Genomic DNA, 24,561 nt, shown 5'->3' with positions numbered 1-24,561 from the left:
TTAATGCCCATTGACAGAATTGCACTCGATGATTAAACTCATCACCATGTAATTGCTGATGTAGCGACGCATGAAACGGGTGAAAGAGGTGACGATGCAGTATGGGCATGACACTACTTTGACTCAGTCCACCGGCTCTCGCAATGTCCCGTGTACTCATGTGTGGGTTCATGGCAACAGCAGCTAACACACCAACTGCACCGGCGTCTCCTGTGACGGGCCTGTTACGGACCCGTTTGCGTGCTACGACCATACCTGTTGCACACAGTTGGCGGTAGATGTTTTGCAATGTGCGACACGTTGGATGCTCTCTGTCCGGGTACCGTTCTGCATACACCCTGCAGGCTTTAGCTGCATTTCGTCGACACTCGCCATCGATGAGTATCATCTCCGCCTTTTCAGAGTTCGAATACACCATGGTCACAGTTCCTACAACACTACACTATCACAGACGTCTGGTAACACGGTGTACTACAGTTGGTCTGCGTGCGGAGACGAATGCAGAATAACAATAGCAGTAACCGCTACATGCGGACACTGCGACAGCTAGACCAAACCACAACAGTGCACTTCAGCCACACTCGTAATCACGGTCGTCATCGTAAACATGTCCCTGCAGATGCTGCTCGCCGACCGTGGCCCGTGTTTGTTACAACACGCAAGTGAACGTCGGAGGTTTCAAGCGTCAACTTTAGGTTACAATATCTCCGGATGTAATTAACATTTTGTAATGCAACAAACGGCACTGATTACGTATTTGCTTATATGTTCAGATGTGCTAACAAAACTAACGTGGTTCCATTTAAAAAAACGTAGGTTTGTGTTAAAACACATAGTTCTGTGCATTTTTGTATGGTTTGTATTAAACAATTACACTAGTCCGTCTCCTCAAGTTCGGTCTGTGGAATCGATTCGTCAGTATTTGATGTGGTTTACGAAATATATCCAGCGGTAAAGTTAGGTGACTCGCCCTGTATTTGTTCGCCCGTTTTCCCTTCGGGCTGAGGACGTTTCACAAGTGCTTCAACTAGAGCTGATTGACCTATAGTGCCGTACCCGCCTGAAGGACCGCTTTCTTATGTGTAACTTCCTAAAACTAAGAACCGTTCATTCCTTGGCGATAAAAATTTAACCAATTATTTTAGGTTAGCAGTTTCACGGAGTATTGTACCAAGCCTAGACAAAATCGTTTCCTCGAAAAAGAAAAACGCGTAAAATGTTAATTGTCTTCTTTAACAATGTTGACTGTAAGAATAGAAGAGCTTTATAACTTAATTCTATTTTAATAAGTTTTCAAACTTTGGCAGTTAAAATTATTACGTACAAAACAGCAAACTAAGGATCCGATTTCTAAACTCTGAAAAGGGATGCAAAAAATTGTAGCACGAAGTATAACAAAAAATACTTACTTGTAACTACTAACAGTAAGAATGATACTCTATGTCCCTTATACAAAATTAATTCTAAAGTAGAATATTTTGTTTACGTTAAATCTGACCGCGGGACAGTCCAGCGCAGAGCAGTGCTGTGCGGTCTCTCTCTCTCTCTCTCGCTCGCTCGCTCGCTCGCTCTCTCTCTCTCTCTCTCTCTCTCTCTCTCTCTCGCTCCTATGGCGACAGTAGCGACAAACGGTCGCGGACAGGGCGCTGAACTACACTGTATTGCGCCCGCGGGGGGCGGGTGCGCCCGCCGGGCGCAATTCTTGGATGAGCCTGATGTAGATAGAGAGGTAAAAATAGACGCACATGCTTGGAATGACATGGGGTTTTATTAGAACAAAAAAAAAACGAAGTTCACAAAATGTCTGATAGATGGCGCTCGACAGCAAAACGTCAGTGACTGAGCATGAGAATCGTGTATAAAAGGAGCTGCAATGAGAGAGAGAATCAGATGCGCCAGCAGTCGCAGCATGTTGACGTTACCTGAAAAGCCACTTTTAGTGAAGCTGTATTATCAGAATGGGGAATATGCTAGTTCAGCATTATGATCCTATCGCCATAGGAAGGGGATTCGAACGGGTAAAGGTCCGTTGACAGATGCAGCTGTGGCGAGAATGATTTCGAAGTTCGAAGCCACGGGTTGTTTGGACACTAGACCCCGTAGTGGCCGACCGAGCACAAGGCCTAATGCTGCTGAGACACTTCAGGAATAAATGGAGACTGTAGCGGGTTCGTCTATGCACGGGGAAGTCAGCGCTCGTGCAGTCGCACGTCGCACGGGCGTTCCATACACCACTGTTTGGTTGGCACTTAGACGTACTCTCCGATGCTATCCGTTTAAAATACATCGGCATCATGAACTGTTACCTGGCGATTTAGTGAAGCGGAGGACATATGAGGTGTGGGCGTTTCAAAAGGTGGCGGAAGACGACGATTGGTTGAGTAACGTGTAGTGGACCGACGAAGCTCATTTCACGATCCGAGGGTTTGTCAACGCTCACAACTGCAGAACTTGGGCTACCGAAAATCCTAGAACTTCGTGGAAACTCCATTCCACGACGAGAAAGTCAAAGTATGGGTTGGATTTGCCACGTCTACCGTTATCGGGCCTTTTTTCTTCGAGATAATGCGTGACTCTGATTTTGTAACTGCTACAGTGACGGGTGAGAGGTACGCCGATATGTTACAGAATCGCATCATCCCCAGCCTGGGTGATAAACAACTGCTGGAACGTACCATGTTTATGCAGGATGGCGCTCCGCCCCATACTGCACATGCGAGAACGATTTCTTGCGCGCGTCGTTTGGTGATGATCGTGTGCTCAGCCGCCACTTTCGTCATGCTTGGCCTCCCAGGTCCCCAGACCTCAGTCGTGCGATTATTGGCTTTGGGGTTACCTGAAGTCGCAAGTGTATCGTGATCGACCGACATCTCTAGGGATGCTGAAAGACAGCATCCGACGCCAATGCCTCACCATAACTCCGGACATGTGCTGTTCACAACATTATTCCTCGACTACAGTTATTGTTGAGGAATGATGGTGGACATATTGAGCATTTCCTGTAAAGAACATCATCTTTGCTTTGTCTTACTTTGTTATGCTAATTATTGCTATTCTGATCAGATGAAGCGCCACCTCTCGTACATTTTTTGAACTTTTGTGTTTTTTTGGTTCTGGTAAAACCCCATGTCATTCCAAGCACGTGTGTCAATTTGTACCTCTCTATCTACATTATTCCGTGATTTATTCAGTTTTCAAATTTATACAGACTTTTTGATCACCCGGTATATTTTGCCAAAGCTGTTGAGCATAAAACACACAAGACTTCTGTAGATAAACTCAAATTCTGTTTGAAGAACAAAGACTCACCGTGGCCTCTGAGATGGAGCTGAGACTGCTGGCCATGCCGCTGCCGGTGCCTGGGCTCAGGTGGTTTTTGTCCACTGCCTTGAGTTTCGCCTGGTCCAGCTGCTGGTAGTCAGGCAGCGATACCGTGGACAGCTTCTGGACGCGGATGTCGCCGTCATCCTGCAACACGGGGAGGCAAGTCTGCCAGTGTTACGCACCGGGACATAATCGAGCACGACAAAGCACCTGGTAGGACCGTACGAGACAAAAGGTCAAAACTGCATTCGGGTGAAACAGTTAATATGCAAAACTGATGAAACTATTTTCCATCGAATTTTGAAATACCTTGCTGTATTATTACAAATACAAAAATGAAATGGTTTATGTAGTATCCGCTATCTGTCAATAATACTCATTGAGCGGTATTAGATCCGCAGGACGTTCATATGTGTTGATTCTTACGTACCTACAAGCAGAATAATAAAGACCACAACAGTAGATATGCGGATCATACATCATATCCGTAATTCTGACATTCTGGTTAATGTAATATTCTGGAAACTGTTTGAACGCTTTGTACAAGACTTGTATTCACATACCATATGTGATTTTCTACTTTTTTATTTCGTTTTTAGTGCTACAGTACTGTTCACATTCTTTAAAAGAAATTTTAGTTTATAACGCTCAACTATTTACTTAAAGTAAGTGTAACTGCAACTTTGTTTCAGTACATTTGTGAACGAGTATAGCTGTACGTAGTTTTTCTAACAGGGTTTTTATTTGGTGGGTAAATTGAAGACGATCTTAAAATTGGCCAAAATCAATTCCTAGAAAGCAGTAAGAATAGCTACGTAATCATACTATGAAGTTTCTTAAACATACGCCTACACACAAAACATCACTTTCTAAAAAACCTGGACAAGGTATGTCCGATTTTCTTTTGCTCCACAATGTAATACTGCTCTGGTTTAAAAGTATTTTACTTAAGTTAGACGGCTACGTAATTATTTTCTCATTCTTTCATATTTTCCTTCTCAGTTGAGAGCCTTAGACTAAATCTTTATTAACATATATCTGACTCCACAACTGGCAGACATATAGTCCCTGCATATTAAAAAGCGCGCAAAATTCTTGGAACTCAGATTCGTAAAATAAAGCCACAGCGAACTAGGTAGGGCGCAGAATTCTTTCCCTGCCAGATTTCATAACAGGGCATGAATATTTTTGAGAATTACATAGATAAACCTGCAAATAAAGGCGTAATTATCCACAAAAATGGCGGTGTAGTAATAACAGCGAAATAAAGCAAGACAAATTTGTGTTAAGACGTCGTGGTATAAGATCTCGCATTTATTGCTGTCTTCAAAGCCTCTGAAATATTGAAGAGAGCGAAAATTTCTCGAAAAAATAAAAGTTTGCTGCGAATTAAGGGGCTCCGGAAAGATTCAAAAGCATGAAATGTTCAATTTTTACTTTTATACATTTTTTAAAATCTACAGACGTTCCCCTTTCAATTCATACGTAATTTATTCACTTCAAAGGACAACAACTATTTTAAAGATATTTTTGAAATATCTTCTGTGTGGGCTTCACCTACTGTGGCGAAGTTAAACTGCTGTCAAATGGTGTACTCATGAATCTACATTCTCATCATGTACATTTTAGTGATGTGAGAGAAAATAAGTGTTACAAAATAAGTGTTGCGGCTAACCTCTGATAGTTCGATATCCGTCGCTCGCTCGATTGTCACGTGTTTCATGTTTATTTAATCTTTTGTAGTCCTGAAAATATTCATTTAAGTCTTTTTGGTTGAAGGATAATCATGGGCAAACGAAAAGTGACCAGAAATCCCCTAAGACTTTTAAGTAAAGAATAATTGTTGGAAAGCCAAAGGTATGTCTTATTACCATAACAGTAAAGACGATAACCAATTGTGTAAATTTAATCTTGCAGGTACATCCGCCCATTGCAATGAAAGTGAGAAAAAAAGTAATTCGCAGCGGAAGCTTGGTTCCGTTAGTGAAAAGTATGAATGTTTCATGGGCGAATCGGTTATGGATGAAATATTTGATATGTCAGTTCTCAACAGAATTTTTGCAACTGTGTAAGATGTATTCAGTGTAGTGGGTCGGACTGGAATTTTGTATAAAAATCACTTAGGACTCGCCAGTAAAATGGATCTAAAGTGTGGTAAGTGTTCCACATGACCACCATTTGCAACAGTGTTGCAGTAACTATAAATGAAGAAAAGCGTAGCAAAATCTATGAACACAACATTAGATTTGCTTACGCCTTGTGTACCATTGGTAAGGGTGCTATTGCAGATGCAGTTTTCTGTGGCATGATGAATCTTCCAAATCCCCCAACCAAGTTTATGAATTATAATAGATTTATAGTGCCTAAAGTAGAAGATGTCTGTAAAAGAATCTATGAAGAAAGCTGTGGAAGAGGCAGTAATGGAAATCAGTGGTAACGGACACTTGCCTGCAGCACTCGTTGGTACCTGACATAAACGGAGACACACATCTCTTCATGGTGTATTATCTACCACCAGTATAAATACAGGGAAAGTTTTAGATGTAGCAGTAACATCCAAATATTATAGGTGTCCACAAAAAATAAAGGTATCCATGAAAATATTCCACAACTAACTATAGAGGCAGTAATGGAGGATTGGAAGTGACTGGTGTTGCTAGTATATTTCAATGTTTTGTTGCGTGTGGTGAAGCACGATATGTGAATCCCCTTGGTGATGGTGATTCTAAAAAGTTTCAAACATGTTAAGGATCTGAAGCCCTATGGCGATGATATTGTAGTGTAGAACACACACAGATTTGATGGGATGAAGAAAGCTGTTTGGGCTCTTTTTCATACTTTTTCAGCCAATGAAATTCCCCATCATTTCTTGTGTCCCAATGGAGAAAACCTTTGGTGTACGAACAACAAGGGATTGCTAATTCATGAAGTACACAGATAAACATAGTCTGCCTGATGCGGTAATGGAGGTGAGAGTTAGCAGCAACTGTTGAAAAAGTGTGTTCATGGAAAAACTCAAAATCTCAAAGAAAGTGTAATTAGTGTTACATGGTCAAGAATCCACAAGACTGTGTTTGCTAGAACAGAAATACTTCACTTTGGTGTGTATGATGCTGTTGCTACTTTCAATGATGCCAACGTTGAAGGTGCAAAGTATTTCGAAATATGGCAATGAAGATAGTTTTCAACAAGGTACGAACGATGCCTGCTTTAGACAAGGAAAATCTTCGGGCTGCTGACAGGGTTGTAAATAGTCTAGAAACAGAAGCAAGAGTAAACAGGAGGAGGACAATGAGGAAGTTGGAGGAGGAGTTTGCAGAAGATGAAGATAATCCATCCTATGAACCAGTCCTGTACTAAAAAGGCAATACAAACATTGTCGCTCGATTCCATAAAGTTTTTCTCACACAAATTAGATGTTTCCTCCAGGGTCTACCAAAGCAATTAAACCAATTTGTTTCAAATTTTCAGTAAATGTTACAGTCTCTTCCGCTTAACTTAACACAGCCTTTCATAAAAAATCTGTATACTGTTGAATCTATAAACAAAAAATGCCACAAAAAGTAGTGAATTTTCATTACAATAGAAAAAATTAATCACTAGCAACTGAATTCAAATTTTTGAAAATCCGCATTTTAAATTGTAGCCAATACTCCAATAAATAACCTGTAAAAATTTCAACTTCCTAACTCAAATACTTTCTGAAAAAGCATGGAAGATAGAGCTTTCGGGAGTTATCATCTGAGGGTGAACAGGTAAGACTGAGGAGGAATGAACTGTACAGAGTACAAATTCCGGAGTTCTGGTTTAAGAAAAATTAAGGAAATACAAGCGTAATCAAGGATATTACGAACGATAGCATCAACATATTATCAAATTTTGAAAAGCCTAAGTAAAGAAGGAAGTATTTAGCTCCACAGGGAACTATTTTATTCTAAACGCCTTAGTCAATTAAGTTGGAAGACGATGATTGGTGCCGACGAAAGAGCCTTTCATCACCAAAAGAGGAGCGCTTCTATCAAATATTCACACAGAATCGAAGAAGGTTTTATGGAACTCTGCTTCATGAACACAGAATTGAAGGCGCGAGAAGATCTGCGAAGAAACAATTTCATTCATTGTGTTACAAAACAATTTTAATAATTACACAGTATAAAAAATACGATGAAGTCTAACGAAGACCATTACCAGAAGGGAGAGGTTAATTTTACCTTTAATAACGCATCCAGGAGTACTTCACGCCAGACAAGAAATTAAAGGGAAAGACAGTAGTTATATTTATGTCAAGTAGTCTGCGGTCTTGGGTGTAATGGGACAGTAGAGATGAAAACATTAAATTAATTCCGAAGCACTTTTTTCTCCATCTCTTACGGAGCTCCTTTAAATAGATTTTAAATAATATTGGGACCATAGAGCATCACCGTCACAGTCTTTGAGCGCCACAGTCTCTGAAGACTCGTAGTGGCCGGGAAACTAATTTTTCTACTGTAACCCTATGAGTAGAGCCTCCACAACTTGCATGTGTGCGATGCGCCAGCAATTACCATTCTGCTCCAGTCTATTTCGTGGTACAGTCTTTTGGAGTTCCACAGATATTAAATAATTCTGTGCGCTATTACGTAGTAGTTACTCCACAAAATTCTGTAAATACCCCATCTAAAATATCTCATGCGAAACCATCCCAAGTGCAAATCTGTTATAATCTTCTAATTATTGAAGTCACAAAGACTTCTCGATAGTTGTTACAGTCCTGTCTTTCAATCTGTTTTTATAAACAGAACTGACTATAACTTCATTCTATGCGTCTGTAACTGAATGTCCTAAGTTTAAGTTGTAGATTCTCGTCAAGACCTCACATAGCACCACCACTGCTTCGTTTACTAGCTCGAAATAAAGGGTGCAACAGATATAAGTTCAGATACTTCTACTGGTAATAAGGGCGGTGTACTGGACAACATTACAGCCGTTTTACGTCATTTGCAGACTAATAATTATAGCCATTACAGATCATACGGTTTTAGGTTGGTTTGTAACTGTAAGTACATGTGGCAAGAGCAAGTGATTAATGCTTAATTTGACCTGCGCAGTAGTTGAAGTGTGGGCGCGTGGAAGCAAAACAGTTTGCATGTACTGACAGGCGTAGCGTACTTAGTGATGCAGTACGACCGTGCAGAAAACATCAAGTCATATAATTTGTGACGTGTTGTGGGAAGATTGTTTCGACGCAGAGAAAAACAATCAGAAGATTGATGTGTGTATATATTAACGTACCACATATAAAAATAACTGCACTTGTACCCGTAACACATTGTTTAAGGGTTATTTGTAAGTACCTATTACAAGTCAGACATTTTAGACACATATCAGTGCATAGAGCATATTCCCAAGTTTCTAACTGATATCACATGTGCTCAGTGTGGGCGCCCTTTGTGATTTGGGAAACATCAACATGTGTGTGCAATTCATTAAAGTCATTTACACGAATTACCTGGGAAGACGCGATAACAGCCCTCTTTGTCCATAGGGAAACGAAATAGATGCGATAATACAGAACTGTCCCCATCTTCTAAAATGCTTGTCCCCTAGTGCAACTACGCCACGGCACTTATTACGTAAATAAACTTAGAGAGATATTCTGTCCGCTAATATGTGTCATTTTTCTGTGCATTTGTAGTTTTTGAAACCTCAGAAACACGTCAATAATGCTATCTATATATACAAGGCGAGCTCAATAAATAATGCTACGCACTTTTTCCTTGGCCAGTTTTGGTTGAAAAAATGCAGCATTCAGCCCCTACAGTTTCGTAAAGTCCCGATTGGTGGTGTGGCTATACGTAGCCTTCAAAATGGCGTCTGTAACGGAATTCCATTCAAAGCAGAGAGATGGCATTGAGATTCCTTTGGAGGAAAACCAGCGCGTCACAGATATTCATAGGCGCTTGCAGAACGTCTATGGAGACCTGTCAGTGAAGAGAAGCACATTGAGTCGTTGAGCGAGGCATCTGTCATCATCGCAACAACGTCACGCAAACCTGCCCGATTTCCAGTGTGCCGGACATGACTCCTGCAGTTTAGGCGAGCCGTGCCGGTTCACATCAATCACTCGATCGCTACATGTGAGTAAAGGGATACGATCTTTGGTGGCTCTCCGTGCGAGGAGCTTTGGCTGGCACGAAGATAGACAGAATTTGCGGGCCGAAGTGGAACGAGCACTTGCTGGGCGCGAGGCCGGTTTACCTTCGCCATCTGGAGCCGATAGTCAACAACTTTTGCACAGCACAGTCCTCATCCTGCCAAGACGGTGTTTTGGGTTGGCTGTGGTGGCGATGGGACTCTGCAAATTTGCCTGTGCCTAGCGTGCGGAGATTTTGAGTGCCACTTTGCTACCCATTCATCAAATATTTTGGTGAGACTCTTTCCGTGGCTTACGAGCCATGTTTCTTAAAATCGTAGCACTGCGACTAATTTCTCCTTCCCGGACGGTCTACTGTGTTTACTGCTTGTGGGGGCCAGAAGTGCTACCTTAATGCAAGCAGTTGTGTTTCATTACAGACGTTAGTCGCAATTGTTTGTGAAATATATGGATGTTGCGTGGCGTATGTTACAGAGCTAGTTGGATTAAATTAATCAGAACGGCCTTCTTTAATTGGTCATATTTCAAGGGGCTGACCGTGGATCATGTTGAGGGCTGAACTATGCGTTGTTTTTTAACTGAAATTGCTTTAATAAAGCATTTGCAAAACATCTTAGTTTGGTTAGTCTAATTTAATAGGAGTGTCTTTCACTGTAATCATGTTAGTTAAGCATTTGTAAAACATTTTGGTGGGGCTTTTAATCGACCCACCCTGAGAATTTCCATGGTAAATTCTGCTAAAACTAGAACGTGCTTTTTCCTTTTAGTTGGTATTGGTAGCCTGGTAAACAAAGTTTGACAAATGGGATTCATTTGCTGAACTATTTGAAGTAGTGGATTTTACGTTAGTAAGAACTGCCCGATACGTTACTTATGGCTAGTGTCTTACTGCAAAGCATGTTAAAAGTCAGCAAATTTGATTTTTATTCCATTTTAAAATAGTTTTAAGCACAGTTCCTGCTGCGTAATTAGTACAAGTAACTGTTTGTCGAATAATTTTTGGGGCACGTAAGCTTTATGGAATGAACGCACCACCATTTGATTACGATCCAGGTTTCAGCCTTTTATGCCTTTTACAAGTGATAGAGTTCATGTAATTAACATATATTGCAGGACATCAATTTTAATCGCATGAATTGAATCACTTAAAAATAGCATGAAAGGCCGAAACATGGAGCCGAAATTAAATAAACAACAATGCAGTCAAATGACCGTGTGTTCATTTAAAAATTATTGTTTGACTGTTGCTCAGTAACATTAAAAACTGCTTAGGCTTTATTTGGTTTCTCATTTCTGTAATAGCAGTGCTACCCAGCTGTTAAGTGCTTAATTGCTTATCACCATATTCGCTGATTGGGCAGATGCTTGTTATTTATTTATTCATGTTTGGCTCTTGAATGCTAACATAATTAAATAAGTGCAGCTCTTCATGAAGTAGTGCGCTGTTTTCTAAGGTTAGTTCTTAGTCTGTTGTAGTTTACGTATTATCGGACCTGCCTAGTGCACCAGCACCCCAGCCCCAAAGGGTGGCGAGTTCACACCGCCCACTGACCGTCGGGTTATCTCGCCTGTCACGGGGCTGAAACGTATCTGTATACCTTCTCCTGGTTCTGAGCTTACGTCACTAACGGACGTGACGCATCGCGTGGGTGGCTCCTGTGGCTGCCGAGTCTGCAGCAATCATTTGAGATTTTATATTTAAAAGCTAATTGAAAAATGTTAAGGTTTGATTATTAATATGCAGCTTGGCTGACTTCAGATACCTGTTAATGATTGACAAATTGCTTAGTTTCTTAATTGTTTAAAATATGTTTTGCTAACGTCAATTGCAAATCTCATTTTCTCTTTACTGTTCTATAAGTTTTTTAATTTCTCACTTGTTTTTAAAAGCTATTTAAAGAGGTCACGAGGTTGTTGACTTTTTATTTAAATAAAAGATTGCCGGCCGGGGTGGCCGAGCGGCTCTAGGCGCTACAGTCTGCAACCGCACGACCGCTACGGTCGCATGTTCGAATGCTGCCTCGGCATGGATGTTTGTGATGTCCTTAGGTTAGTTAGGTTTAAGTAGTTCTAAGTTCTAGGGGACTGATGACCTCTGAAGTTAAGTCCCATAGTGCTCAGGGCCATTTGAACCATTTTTTTTAAATAAAAGATTACGCATATTTTCAACTGTGAATGCTGCTTTCGTGCCTTCTGGTCTAGCCCTACCGCTCAACAGCCTATTAGCCTAACTACATCCAGTTCAGTTGGAACGTACAGGTACTCTCTTTCTAGGTGCTCGACGGTTCACAATCACACACGTCGTTGCTGAACTGGAAGTCTCTGTTGGTAGTGATGACACTCGTCCACCAGCTGGGGTACTCAAAGATGTGTGTGTGTGTGTGTGTGTGTGTGTGTGTGTGTGTGTGTGTGTGTGTGTGCCCGCTGGATTCCTCCCTGCCTGACAGAAGACCATCTTCGAGGAATTGCTTGCGCGTTACAGGGCTGATCATGGTATTTTCTGTGGAACGTCCTCACTTCGAATCAGAAACAATACGAAATCCACACCACCTCTCCTCAGAAGACAAAGTTCAGAGTCGCACCCTCAGCCGCCAAAGACATGGTGACAGTCTTCTGAGAGTTTCAACGTGTTACTCTGTTTGATTTACATCCTGATGGTGCAACGATAAACTCTGATTTTTACTGTGCTACCCTCAAGAAATTGAAGAAACAACTTAAGATTTTCGTCGCCACAAAAATGCAAACAAACTTCTCCTTTGACAACGAAAGGCCTCACACAAGTCTGCACACCTGAGAGGAGCTCTGGAAACTTCTTTGGAATGTTCTTCCTCGTCCAGCCTACAGCCCGGATCTCGCACCTTCCGACTTCCATCTGTTTAGGCCAATGAAGGATGCACTCCGCGGGAGGCAGTACGTGGGTGTAGGGTATGGTATTGACGCAGCAAGGCGTTGGCTGTGACGTCGACCAGCAGAGAGGTACCATGCGAGGTACCACGCTGACATACAGGTTCTTCCGGTAAGCTGACGTAAGGCCGTAGCATTGCACGGAGATAATCTTGAAAAATAGGGTTTTGTAGACAAAACCGTGGGAAATAATATGGTATATTGGAATCCTAAATAAAACCAACCTGCTTTCAAAAAAATGTGTTGTGTTACTTATTGAACACCCCACTTGTTACCAGCGCCTGGTGCTTTACTATTCTTCTTATACATCAAGTTTTTAAAGATTTGATCAGGTGTTTTTGGTGGGGTACTCTGCTTTCTCCAGTCTTAATGCACTGCTGATTGTAGAAAAAAAGACAAGTTCTCTCTTTTATAAACAACCAACATCGGTGCTTCGTACATTTTTAAATACTTATCGGACTAACCGCAGTGTTGTCTATATTTTGCATTCTCGCTGTATCGAAGGCATTCCACTCTTTGTTTGCAGAGGAATTTCCCATGTTCTTACTTGTTCCCTCCCCACTTTAGAACAGTTAAGAGGATGTCCCTTATTTTGGGGCACGTTGATGGATAATCGAAGCCCTGAAAAAAAAGACATGGATCAATTTTTTCAGTCCAGGATGCCATTTAAGTGATGATTTGAGCGCTCCTTTTCAGCTGATTGGGGACAGTGGTAGGATGTGGGGTGTTCGAGGACATGGCTCAGTAAATCTGTTTGTGGACTGCGTTTGGTGGGGTGATGCCTGTCTGTGAAGGCCTTCGTGACACCTACAGCATACGGCGGAAAGGAATTGTCGTCACTGCAGATACGTCGTCCGCAAGCTGTCAGGCAGTACATGAGGGATGGCAGCTGTAAGATCTTACTTCTTTAGTGTCATAGGCCGTCTTGAGTGAAAACCGAATGTCCCACTGACTTCATTTTCTCTGGGATGGCGACATTCAGTTGTCTCCAGACGACATAACATTGTTGTCATTTTCTATTAAACGTCTATGGAAAATTCAGTTAGTGCTGCAATATTTTTTCTAACGCCCTGATTTCCGAATGAGGAGGTTACTGACCGTCCGTATGGTGGGTGGCACGATGGTGGAGACGCTGCGCTGCTGCAGGCGCTGGGCCTTGGGCGGCCCCGCCAGCCCGGCAGCCGCCGCCGCCGCCTCCGCCTGCGCAGCCGCGACGCGCGCCGCCGCCCCCGCCGTGGCCGCACTGGAGCGCGCGCGCCGCTTCTTGCGCGGAGGCGGCACCGGTGTGGGCCCGATAGACTCGCAGTCCTCCGAAGTGGTGTCCTGCTGGCGTTGGGGCGGCACCTCCAGGTCGGCCGACTGCCAACCGGAGACGGTCACGGCGCCGCCCCCGTTCAGCCTCCGAGGCGTGTGCACCGCCGGCAGCGGCACCGACCTGAGAACACGGCCAGCACAGCTCGAGTAAGCGACGTACGTCGGCACTGAGACCCCTTTTAGCAAAATGATGAAAGACAACACTGCTTGTGTTACTTTTTTATCTTTTTCTTGCTGGTTTGGACGCTCGCCACAAGTCTTCTTCAGGTCCAAATCTAACGATTGCGAACCGTATTTCGTCGTCAGGACAAGGCACATTTTTAGCTGAAGATGACTTGTGGTAGGGTTCGGTAGTGCCAATAGGAAAAATAATAAACGTAACGCAGTCCCTGTCTGTCTTTCTAAATGAACAGTAACAGCTCCAGTACCGACTGCTATCGCTTTACACTTGCTACACCTGTTATTTACTGTTTGCTTGAACCCATAGTCCTGCAGTATCCTGTGTCTGTTTCACCTATTCAGCGCGATAGTGATTCAGACTTACGTCATTTTCAAGCGATAGATCATTATGAAGTGTCGTTGTATCTAACTTATTAACTCCTGTCCTCGAACCAACAATGTTTATATATTCCATGTGTGTAATAAGACATTTGAGAAATGTCACAAATTATGGACTCGTGGTGGAAATTACGTGCGCAGCCTATATGAATACCACAGCAACTATTACGTTCTCTGGTATTACTGACGAAGACTCCATGCAATAGATAAACATAGTTCGCAAGAGGACACTGTCATTTTAAGAGGAACAATATTCAAACTGTGTTGGACACCACTGGTAATTGTTCTGTTCAGCTACCGAAATCGAACTTAATACAAATCAACAACGCGGTATGAGAATATGCTCTCATCATCAGGCTGTCTGTCGAAACGGGTTGTTGAATTGCATTAAATAAGATTAATGTGTTTGAATGCTAGTAGTTATTTCAAATAAAAAATTACCACAATACCTGAAAAGCGAAGATGGATTATGTGAAACTATTTTAGACATGATTCTGAATGACGAAGCATAACTAATTTGTTTACTTTACTCCAGAGGTACTAATTCAGACGGGTAAACAGAACACTTCTGATGAATTTGACGGAGACGAAAGTAGACACTGTTAGACTAAACCCCTCAATCGGGTTCCAACACGTCCCCTGTCCACTCCCCTCCTCTCTCCCTCCAATGCACAACACTTCCGACCCCTGTTTTTATATATATATATATATATATATATATATATATAAGCTTGACTTCTTGACTTACTTCAACTCTGACTATTCGCGGTTTACCACCAAAGAGAATTCACACGCCAGCAGCACATTTTCAGATCGTGTGCCTTGCACGTTTATTCTTACTGTAACTATTATTTATTTTAAAAGTAATGAATACATGAGCTGAAATAAAACCATCTGTACCTATTACAGGCATTGTTGTTGAGCAAAAATACAAATATTCTCCCTAGTAAACGTAAAGTTTACACACACTGACGGAAATGGCCATTCACTAATAGGTTTTCTACGGAGATAGCCATTTCTTAGCTTTCTACCCTGAAATTATATTTAAAAAGTTGTTGATCAGAGTCACGTTACCAAACAAACAAACAAATCGTGTAAAGACTTGGATAGGGCAAGAAGGCTGCTCCCCACAGCGGTGTGCCACACGGTAATAAACTCTACTGCTTGCATTTACTAAGCCGAATCGATCAGTTCGTAGCTCTGATTACCACATGTTTACAGCAGCCCAGCCAAAACAGATCTTCTCCGTTTTATTGCCAGCAAGACGCCTTCTATTGTTGCCTTCGGATTATTTAATGGCCTATTAATCGTCTTCTCCGTGCCACGAAGAATAATCGATTGTCTATTAACAATGTGCGAATTTGTTCAAATGGCTCTGAGCACTATGGGACTTAACATCTGTGGTCATCAGTCCCCTAGAACTTAGAACAATTTAAACCTAACTGACCTAAGGACATCACACACATCCATCCCCGAGGCAGGATTCGAGCCTGCGACCGTAGCGGTCACGCTGTTCCAGACTGAAGCGCCTAGAACCGCACGGCCACACCGGCCTGCGAGTTTGTGCAAACACCTCAATATTATGTGTGGACAGTGAGATTAAGGGTAACATTCGACATCACGATCGATATCTATACGACTGAAACGGGCTGAGATGAGTTAGTAGCTGACAACCAAATGCCGGAACATCGAGTTCAAACCTAGCACATAACTTTTATTACAGCAGATACTCCGCTGCAGAATGTAATTATAGACGATCACGAAGCTTTGTTGGGTGTGGTATAAGCACTTAGTTTTCACAACTTGATTCCTATCATACAATGATGATCCAAAACACTATGACTACCACCCATCCCTAAACGTAATACCGCCTGGTGGCGTTACGGCCGCGTATGCGGTAAGGTAAGTAAACTGTGCAACACATTTAAAAGGTCATTGCAATGGAGAAGTTTCAGATTTGCTTAAAAGGTGCTTAAACCTTCTTCTGTAATGGTGCAAAAACGTGGAGATCTGCGATGTCACCCTCGTGCTGGCGACGCTTCAAACAGAATAGTGTCGACACGTGCAAGAAAAAAGCCAGAGCTCATAAATTGAATCCCATGCATTTCCGGGTCGTAAACGACAAATCGCAGTGTTATGAGAGACAGAACAACCTTCATGATAACCTTTAACACTCCTGACACCACCCATACAATTTAACCTATCTTTAAGGAAAGGGTGGGCTTGCAACCGCACTGAGCACTCTAGCACCCTTTACAGTTTTTGCTATGGTGTACAGGGTAGAATCACAAAGGACCGTTAAAAACCATTCGACAAAATTTGAATGTGATCTTGAAACAACGAAGGAAGCTAATGCTTTTTCACCTTTACTATTTCGTTTCCTCCGGTGGCGTGTCCACGATGGAAAAGCGGAGGGGGGGGGGGGGGGAGGGGGGACGATACTGTCACATGCATGAATAAAATGGCAGAGGGTCCCTCTAAGATTCTAAGATCTCGCAGGTCGGCAACACGGCAACACGCTCGCTGCCCACTCCCATTCCTTTGTTGAGCACTTTGTAAACGTACCTGTACAGAGACAACAGATGATGGAGTCTTAGGTTCGTACAGGCATACTAGGCTGCTGCTCTATCCCGAAGACAGACTTAAGGCTATATGGAATGCAGTAAACGAGCGACAGGACAACCAGCCAGAGAAAAGACAACTTTTTTACTGAACGGAATGGAAGGGCTATAAATGATGAATGACATGTAACAAATCCATTCAACGATCATTTCTTAAATATAGTAGAAAGCATAGGGTCAAACGGTTCACGAGCAGAATCACAACATTAACTTTGTAACTATCACAAAATTCAGTCATACGAATGTATCCTTTTGAAATTAAGGAAACAATGCGTTCTCTCCAAAATGAAAGCTCATCTGGTTTTCAATAGAGTACTCAAAATTTGCTCCCATGTAACAAGCCCAGTCTTATCTGAAATATGTAATGCATCAGTAACTCAAGGCATTTTTCCAGAGAGACTGAAATGTGCAACTGTTAACCCCTCTTTAAGAAAGGTGATGAGAGAGGTGTCAATAACTGTAGACCTGTTTCAGTGCTGACTTCATTTTTCAAAATTTTTAGGTGATTCACTCCAGAATAGTATCTCACCTTAGAAAAAATAGTACGCTTAGCAAATCACAGTTTGTGTTTCAGAAGCGCTATTCTACTGAGAATGCACGTTCAGTCACCAGATTTTACAAGGATTGAATAATAAAATAGCGCCGGTTGGTATATTCTGCGACCTCTCTAAGCAACTCACTGAGTGAGTCACAGCCTTCCTCTAGTTATATGTAAATTCTCTCCCGTTAGTACACAACAAGCAGAATTATTCTTTTTGCAGACGATACTATTATTGTAATCAATCCAAGCAAACGTACAGAAACAGAAGAAACGATAAACAAATTTCGTAAAAGTATCATTGGATGGTTTTCTGCGAATGGACTCACCCTCAGTTTTGAAAAGAGCCAACATATCCACTTCTGCACATCTAGAGGTACTACACCAATGATAAGTGTTGCAAATGGTGAATAAATAATAAATATGGTGGAAACTTCAAAACTCTTAGGGATCGATATTCATGAGAATTTAAATTGGAAAAAAGACATTTTGGAACTTCTAATACAACTTTGTTGAGCCACGTTTGCGCTTAGAATCATAGAAAATTTTGTACGAATAATATATGATGCTCATCCACTGTCATCTTGTAGATATCTGTTTAAGGAGTTGGGCTTTACAGCATATTTATTCTGTTATAAAGTTTGTTATAAATAACCCACTACAGGTCAAAAGGAGCTATCAGGTACGTAATTACAATACCGGAAGCAAATATGATATTATTACTCCACATTAAGGTTGTCTTTAGCACAAAAAGGTGTGCACAATGCTTCAACAAAAATTTTTGATCACTTACCCAGTGATGTAAAATGTCTGACACACAGCAAAGTAAAATTTGATTACAAACTGAGAAAGTTTCTCCTTGGCAACTCTTTATAGCTTCTTTCTTATTAAAAAAAATGCGTACTCAGAGAGGTGTTAGGGGTTTCCTGCGTGCAGGCGCCTAGGAATCGGTTTGTCTCCGTACTGTCACATTTTTAAAGTGCACAACAAACGTGTCAGGTGGCATCGAGAGCGTTGCGAAACTGGGTGTTCTTAAAGGAATCCTTTACCATATTATTCACACATGCGTCACACATTCAAATTCCGTCGAATAGTTCTGAACGGTCTCTAGTGGTTGCACCCTGTATACCAGAGCAAAAACTGCAGTCGCACTACACTCCAGAGGGCTGCGATCACGTTCAGTGCGGTTGCAGGCCCACAATTTCCTCAGAGAGAACAGTTGAATCGTCTGGCGGCGGGGGAGAGGGGTGGGATGGGGGTGTCAGCAGTGTCAAAGATTGTGAAGAACGTCGCCCTGTTGTTCAATATCATGAGAACTACCGTTTTGGACCGGGAAATACGTGGGATTCAACGCTCGAAGCAAAGAGGTGCTTTCATTGACGTCCTTTGCGCTGCCCCCTGAGGCCTTTATACCCCTTACTCTGCCACTCATAAGAAACCCGTGCGGTTTCAACGCTTGGTGTCGCGGTCCTGACCTCAAACGGAGAGAGGTCAAAGGAAGGGATGAAACGTGGATAAGAGGGGGTGTGATGACCTTCCCCTCATGTGACACGACCACGGTGGCGTTGGGCAGAATTGTGCTCAAATTTAGTGCCAACGTGACATCGTTAAGCTATCTTACACTTCGCCTGACGTTGTGAACTCTGGCTTTCTCGTCTCGTGTGGACACCTTGACGTTTGAAGCCCAAGTGTGACGTTGGAGGGCGCCACGGTTTTGCACCATTATAGAGGAACGTTGTAGGCACCTTTCATCCAACGGTGAACTTCGACGGCGTAATGGAGATGATTACAGTGGTTTCGAAGAAGTGACCCTTTAATTGTGTCGGGCAATATATATAAGTGGAGCAGAGAAGAAAGGGGAATGATTCTAGCTGTGGTACGAGCAGCAGATGAGGAAATCCCCCGACATAAGTTATTCTGTCGAAGTGCGGGATGTTATCGCCTGGTGTCTGGAAACAAGCAACTCGGGAACGGCGAACTGAACGACGGTCGGCATGCTAGTGTTTTGCATTTGTGCAAAGTGGTTGGAGGACGGGGAAACCATGAGTACGCGGTAACATGATGGACGCGCGCGCTTCATCACGTGGAGGTTGGAGGTTTGATCGCTCTGTAAAATAGTAGAAGCGGCGATATGTGACAGATCCGGCTGTGGAGTATAATGCTCGTACAGGCACAAGCGTTTCCTAGCACACTGTTCAGTGCACAGTGTTGAACACGGGGCTCCACAGCAGACAACTCCTGCATACTCCCATGTTAACCCAACGACATCGTCAATTACCATTACATTGCTCAGATGAATCATGTCACGGAGGGTCGATGATCGCCTCCGGATTCACCGTCCTGCAAGATAAGTGTCCATGTTCCAAGGCCAGAATCGTGCCACAGAGACTTGACGATCACATAGTGAACTCACGTTTATCTCTTGGGCATCAAATTCGCTTGATCTTTAACCGATGGAACACCTATGGGACGCTATCCTGCATCAGCATCGCACCCACAGACCTCAGGCTTACGATTTGTGGGAATTGCCTGACCTGTGCGTGGACATCTTGTGCCACATACCTCTCGAAACTTCGCAAGGACTTGTCAAATGCAGCTGCGGGGAGGGGGGGGGGGGACATCTTCAACGACAGGCCGAGGGGAGAAAACTACATTTCATTGTGGAGAAAGGTGGTTTCACCATTTTAATAAATAATGTATTATTATGAGTTTGGCTCAAATGGTTCTGAGCACTATGGGACTTAACTTCTAAGGTCATCAGTCCCCTTTAACTTAGAACTAATTAAACCTAACTAACCTAAGGACATCACACACATCCATGCCGAAGGCAGGATTCGAACCACCGACCGGAGCGGTCGCGTGGTTCCAGACTGTAGCGCCCAGAAGACTCGGCCACCCTGGCCGGCTATTATGTGTTTATTACGACATCAAAATTATACATTGCTCTTGTTTCAAGGAGTGGGGGAGGGGGGGCGGGAGGGAGATACAGAGTTTCCTCCGCAGCGAAATGAAATGACTGGTTCCTCGAAGAAATTCATTCGAATAAGGCACGATGACGCTGAACATTACAGTAAGTGCGGCTATCTCTTTGAAACTGTATATACGAGAGGACTTCAAAAAGTAAGTCACACATATTGTTCCATAAAAACACGGGAGAACTGCCGGATATCAGTAAGTTCCTGCCACGATATTTCGGCGCAGAGTCTTCTGGCCATCTTCAGGTGAATGCCACTGTAGTAGTACTGGCGAGTACGCGCTGAGCTCCGCTATTTAAAGCCTTCTGAGGTGACATTGCGCATGCGCTGCTCAGCGTGCGCGTTCATAACGGCTCCGTGCGCTGCGCCTCGCGCCCTCCACTGTGAAAGCCTGGCGTATCGGTATCAGGTCGATTTCCATCTTTATGCAGATAACTACGTCGACTACGAAGTTTCTCTATAACAGGATTCCAAGCAGAGTTCAGCTGATAACCGCTATCTCGATTGGTGAGTCTCGTTGTCAGACAATGTTATTTCCACAGATTCATTGATAATCGAGCTCCAAAAGTTTGATGTATGAGCCAAAATTTTCGTGTCGTTGTAATTCATGGAATGGTCTGTGGAAATACAATGTTCGGCGATTGCGGACTTGGTGGGTTGGAGAAGGCGAGTATGCCGTTGGTGTTCCACAAGGCGTTCCTGCACAGTTCGTGTTGTTTGCCCTATATATGATTTGCCGCATTCACACTTGGTTTACGCAGGCCCAGGTCGTCTTTAACAGATCCCACCAGTGATGAAATTTTGGAAGGAGGGCGAAAGATGACTCTCACTTGATACTTTCTCAATATTCTGCCTATCTGTCAAGAAATATTCCCAATAAATGGTAGATAAACAGTCGACCTGAAGGCCTCTTCCTCTTCCTTGTTCCGTCGTTTGTAGGTCTTCATCACTCTGTTCACTTGCCTAGGTGAAAAGCCATTCTTCAAAGATACTTTTCGCAAGTGTTCCAGTTCCGCTTGAAGACTGTCGGCGTCAGACATAGTATGGGCACGGTGGACCAAGGTTTTGAGAACGCCCATTGTTTGTGCTGGATGGTGGCAACTAGTAGCTTGTAGATACAGGTCTGTATGAGTGGGCTTTCTGTACACCGAGTGACTAAGTGAGCCGTCACTCTTCCGTCGCACCAAGACGTCTAAAAATGGCAGACAACCATCTCTCTCTATCTCCATGGTAAACTTTATGTTTTCATGTATGGAGTTCATGTGACGTAAAAATTCTTGGAGACGGTCCAGACCATGAGGCCACACTATATATAGCACTGATATATATAGCACTGATGGTGTCGCCATGGGGAATCCTTTGTCTGCCCTGGTGGCCAATCTTTTTATGGAGGATTTTGAGGAGAGAGCACTCGACTCTGCCACTTTTAAACCGACAGTATTTTGGCGGTACGTTGACGACACTTTTATAGTGTCATCTTTCGCCCTCCTTCAAAAATTTCACCACTGGTGGGATCCGTTAAAGACGACCTGGGCCTGCGTAAATCAGGTGTTTACAAAATTCCGTGTGAATGCGGCAAATCATATATAGGGCAAACAACACGAACTGTGCAGGAACGCCTTGTGGAACACCAACGGCATACTCGCCTTCTCCAACCCACCAAGTCCGCAATCGCCGAACATTGTATTTCCACAGACCATTCCATGAATTACAACGACACGAAAATTTTGGCTCATACATCAAACTTTTGGAGCTCGATTATCAATGAATCTGTGGAAATAACATTGTCTGACAACGAGACTCACCAATCGAGATAGCGGTTATCAGCTGAACTCTGCTTGGAATCCTGTTATATAGAAACTTCGTAGTCGACGTAGTTATCTGCATAAAGATGGAAATCGACCTGATACCGATACGGCAGGCTTTCACAGTGGAGGGCGCGAGGCGCAGCGCACGGAGCCGTTATGAACGCGCACGCTGAGCAGCGCATGCGCAATGTCACCTCAGAAGGCTTTAAATAGCGGAGCTCAGCGCGTACTCGCCAGTACCACTACAGTGGCATTCACCTGAAGATGGCCAGAAGACTCTGCGCCGAAATATCGTGGCAGGAACTTACTGATATCCGGCAGTTCTCCCGTGTTTTCATGGAACAATCAGTACGCCGGGAAAGCTTTAAACATCACAACAAGTCACACATATTGTTTCGCGCTAGGACTATTGAGTTACAAAAGTAACGCTTTGTCAGAAGAGAGTACATGTTCTCGATTTCCTGCAGACTGTCTTCTGCTTCAGTATGGATAACAGGTCTATCACAATATAGGTATGAAATGATGCGGCAATTGGAAACGTTGTCCAGAGTTGAAGTACACGGTACAGTACGATTCATGGGGACAAAGCATCTACATTGCACATAGGTTCACCGTGAAATTCTGGCAGCATATGGATCAAATGCAGTATCGCGTCCAGCCATAGTGGAACAGTGCCAGCTGCTTGACGAATCCCACACAGACGTGAGTGATGTTCATCGGGAAGGAAGGCCACATTTATCGACTGGAGGCGACAGTGTCCAGGCACGAGGAACTCATTCAATCGCCAATATATCTACGCCTTGGTATGGTATAATGCCTTTCTGCGGGATTATCAGTGCGCATGTGTAGCCAGTTGACATGTAGCAGTTGACATGACTGCAGAAACACGTCGCCTCCACGTCAGTTTGCTCTTTGCATCGACGAGATATTAAATCTGGAGAGGAATTCCGCCTTATGAAAGACATTGTTTTACAGTTTTGTTTTACCCAGACATGTTTCAGCACATTATGTGCTTTCGTCAGTGCACTGTTTTGTTTATTTTCTTTCTGAGAAATTATTGTCACATGATAACCTCTTGTGTTGGTTATATTAATTTTGTCTCAATAGTATTTACAGTTTGCGAAAGGAGCGATCATTTTACAGCTACATCCAAAAGATGATAATAAACCTATCACTAATAATCGCCGCGCGGGATTAGCCGAGCGGTCTAGGGCGCTAGAGTCATGGACTGTGCGGCTGGTCCCGACGGAGGTTCGAGTCCTCCCTCGGGCACCGGTGTTTATGTTTGTCCTTAGGATAATTTAGGTTAAGTAATGTGTAAGCTTATGTACTGATGACATTAGCAGTTAAGTCCCATAAGATTTCACACACATTTGAACATTTTTTGAACTAATAATAAAAAATCTGCTGAACAGCGTAATTTATATTATACTGTTTCCAGATATATATAGTTATCTTCATTTTCAGTTAAATCATCCACATTCGCATTAAGGCAGAACTGTACCAAAACAGTAATATTTATATGGACGTCGGATAACTGTGTCAATAATTAATTCAATGTTTCATTTTCCTTGGGCTCATTCTGGCAGTGACTGCTAATTTGGAGTTGACTATGCCACCATACAGAAATTCCCCATAATAGGAATGACTCATTGTCCTTTGTTTTACGTGGTTTCCTATCGTCGCACAGACTTCAGCATCTGCCTCCTGCGCGCTACTTGGCGGTATGCGCTGTCATCGGTATCAGCACGAACAATCATCTTTTGGATCGGTACTGCACACTCACGTGATGTTGTAAGTCCTCTGGCAGTGCTCGCCGTCCAGGGGAATCACTGCTGCCGTGGGCGACTTGGGCTGCGGGTACACCTGCAACAAGGAAAACACCTCTAAGAGTCACGTAAGCACTAGTCTGACCTGCAGTTACTAGCGGGAACACAGAGTACTAACATGATTACCATAACTCATTCCGTCATGTTTCATTTGAACAACACAAATCATGTATCATCAGTTACGTTACTAATTAGAAATCTGAGCGTATTTGACAATTTCATCTACGGTATTGAATCTACGTTGTAACCAATTACTACAAGACATGTTAGTAACAAAACGAGTTCTAGGAATATAGCCAGAGAACAGTTTCCTTTGCTAAACAGTCTTTTCTTCATTTAAAATGGCTTCTTAACATTTTATTTTCGATGTATCCAGAAATTTACTATACACAGATAACATAAATTTACTAGCACAAAACAGTATGAGGCAAGGCTGACAAATGACTTCCGAGAAAAATGTGTTGTAGGTATTTGTAGTCTATATCATCTAAAGCTTTCACAGTTTTATTCCATGAACGATTCAAAATATTGAAACGTCACGATTTTGTTATCTAACA

General features: G+C 42.9%; 1 protein-coding gene across 1 annotated transcript in view; it reads right to left on the bottom strand.

The window, feature by feature from the left end:
* The window catches only part of LOC124795804, a 55,151-nt gene extending 31,011 nt beyond the window's left edge, over positions 1-24,140 (bottom strand). Inside the window, exons 1-5 of the mRNA XM_047259885.1 lie at positions 24,123-24,140; positions 23,962-24,041; positions 13,604-13,796; positions 13,460-13,561; positions 3,310-3,468 (exon numbers count right to left, since the gene is read on the bottom strand). Of these exons, the coding sequence (XP_047115841.1) occupies positions 3,310-3,468; positions 13,460-13,561; positions 13,604-13,796; positions 23,962-24,041; positions 24,123-24,140 (552 nt within the window). The remainder of the gene's footprint in view (positions 1-3,309; positions 3,469-13,459; positions 13,562-13,603; positions 13,797-23,961; positions 24,042-24,122) is intronic.
* Positions 24,141-24,561: the final 421 nt, after the last annotated feature.

This window comes from Schistocerca piceifrons, chromosome 4, assembly GCF_021461385.2.
Source record: "Schistocerca piceifrons isolate TAMUIC-IGC-003096 chromosome 4, iqSchPice1.1, whole genome shotgun sequence".
Lineage (NCBI taxonomy): Eukaryota > Metazoa > Arthropoda > Insecta > Orthoptera > Acrididae > Schistocerca > Schistocerca piceifrons.
The sequence above is the reverse complement of the archived record's forward strand: the minus strand, read 5'-3'. Positions and strand labels throughout refer to the sequence as shown.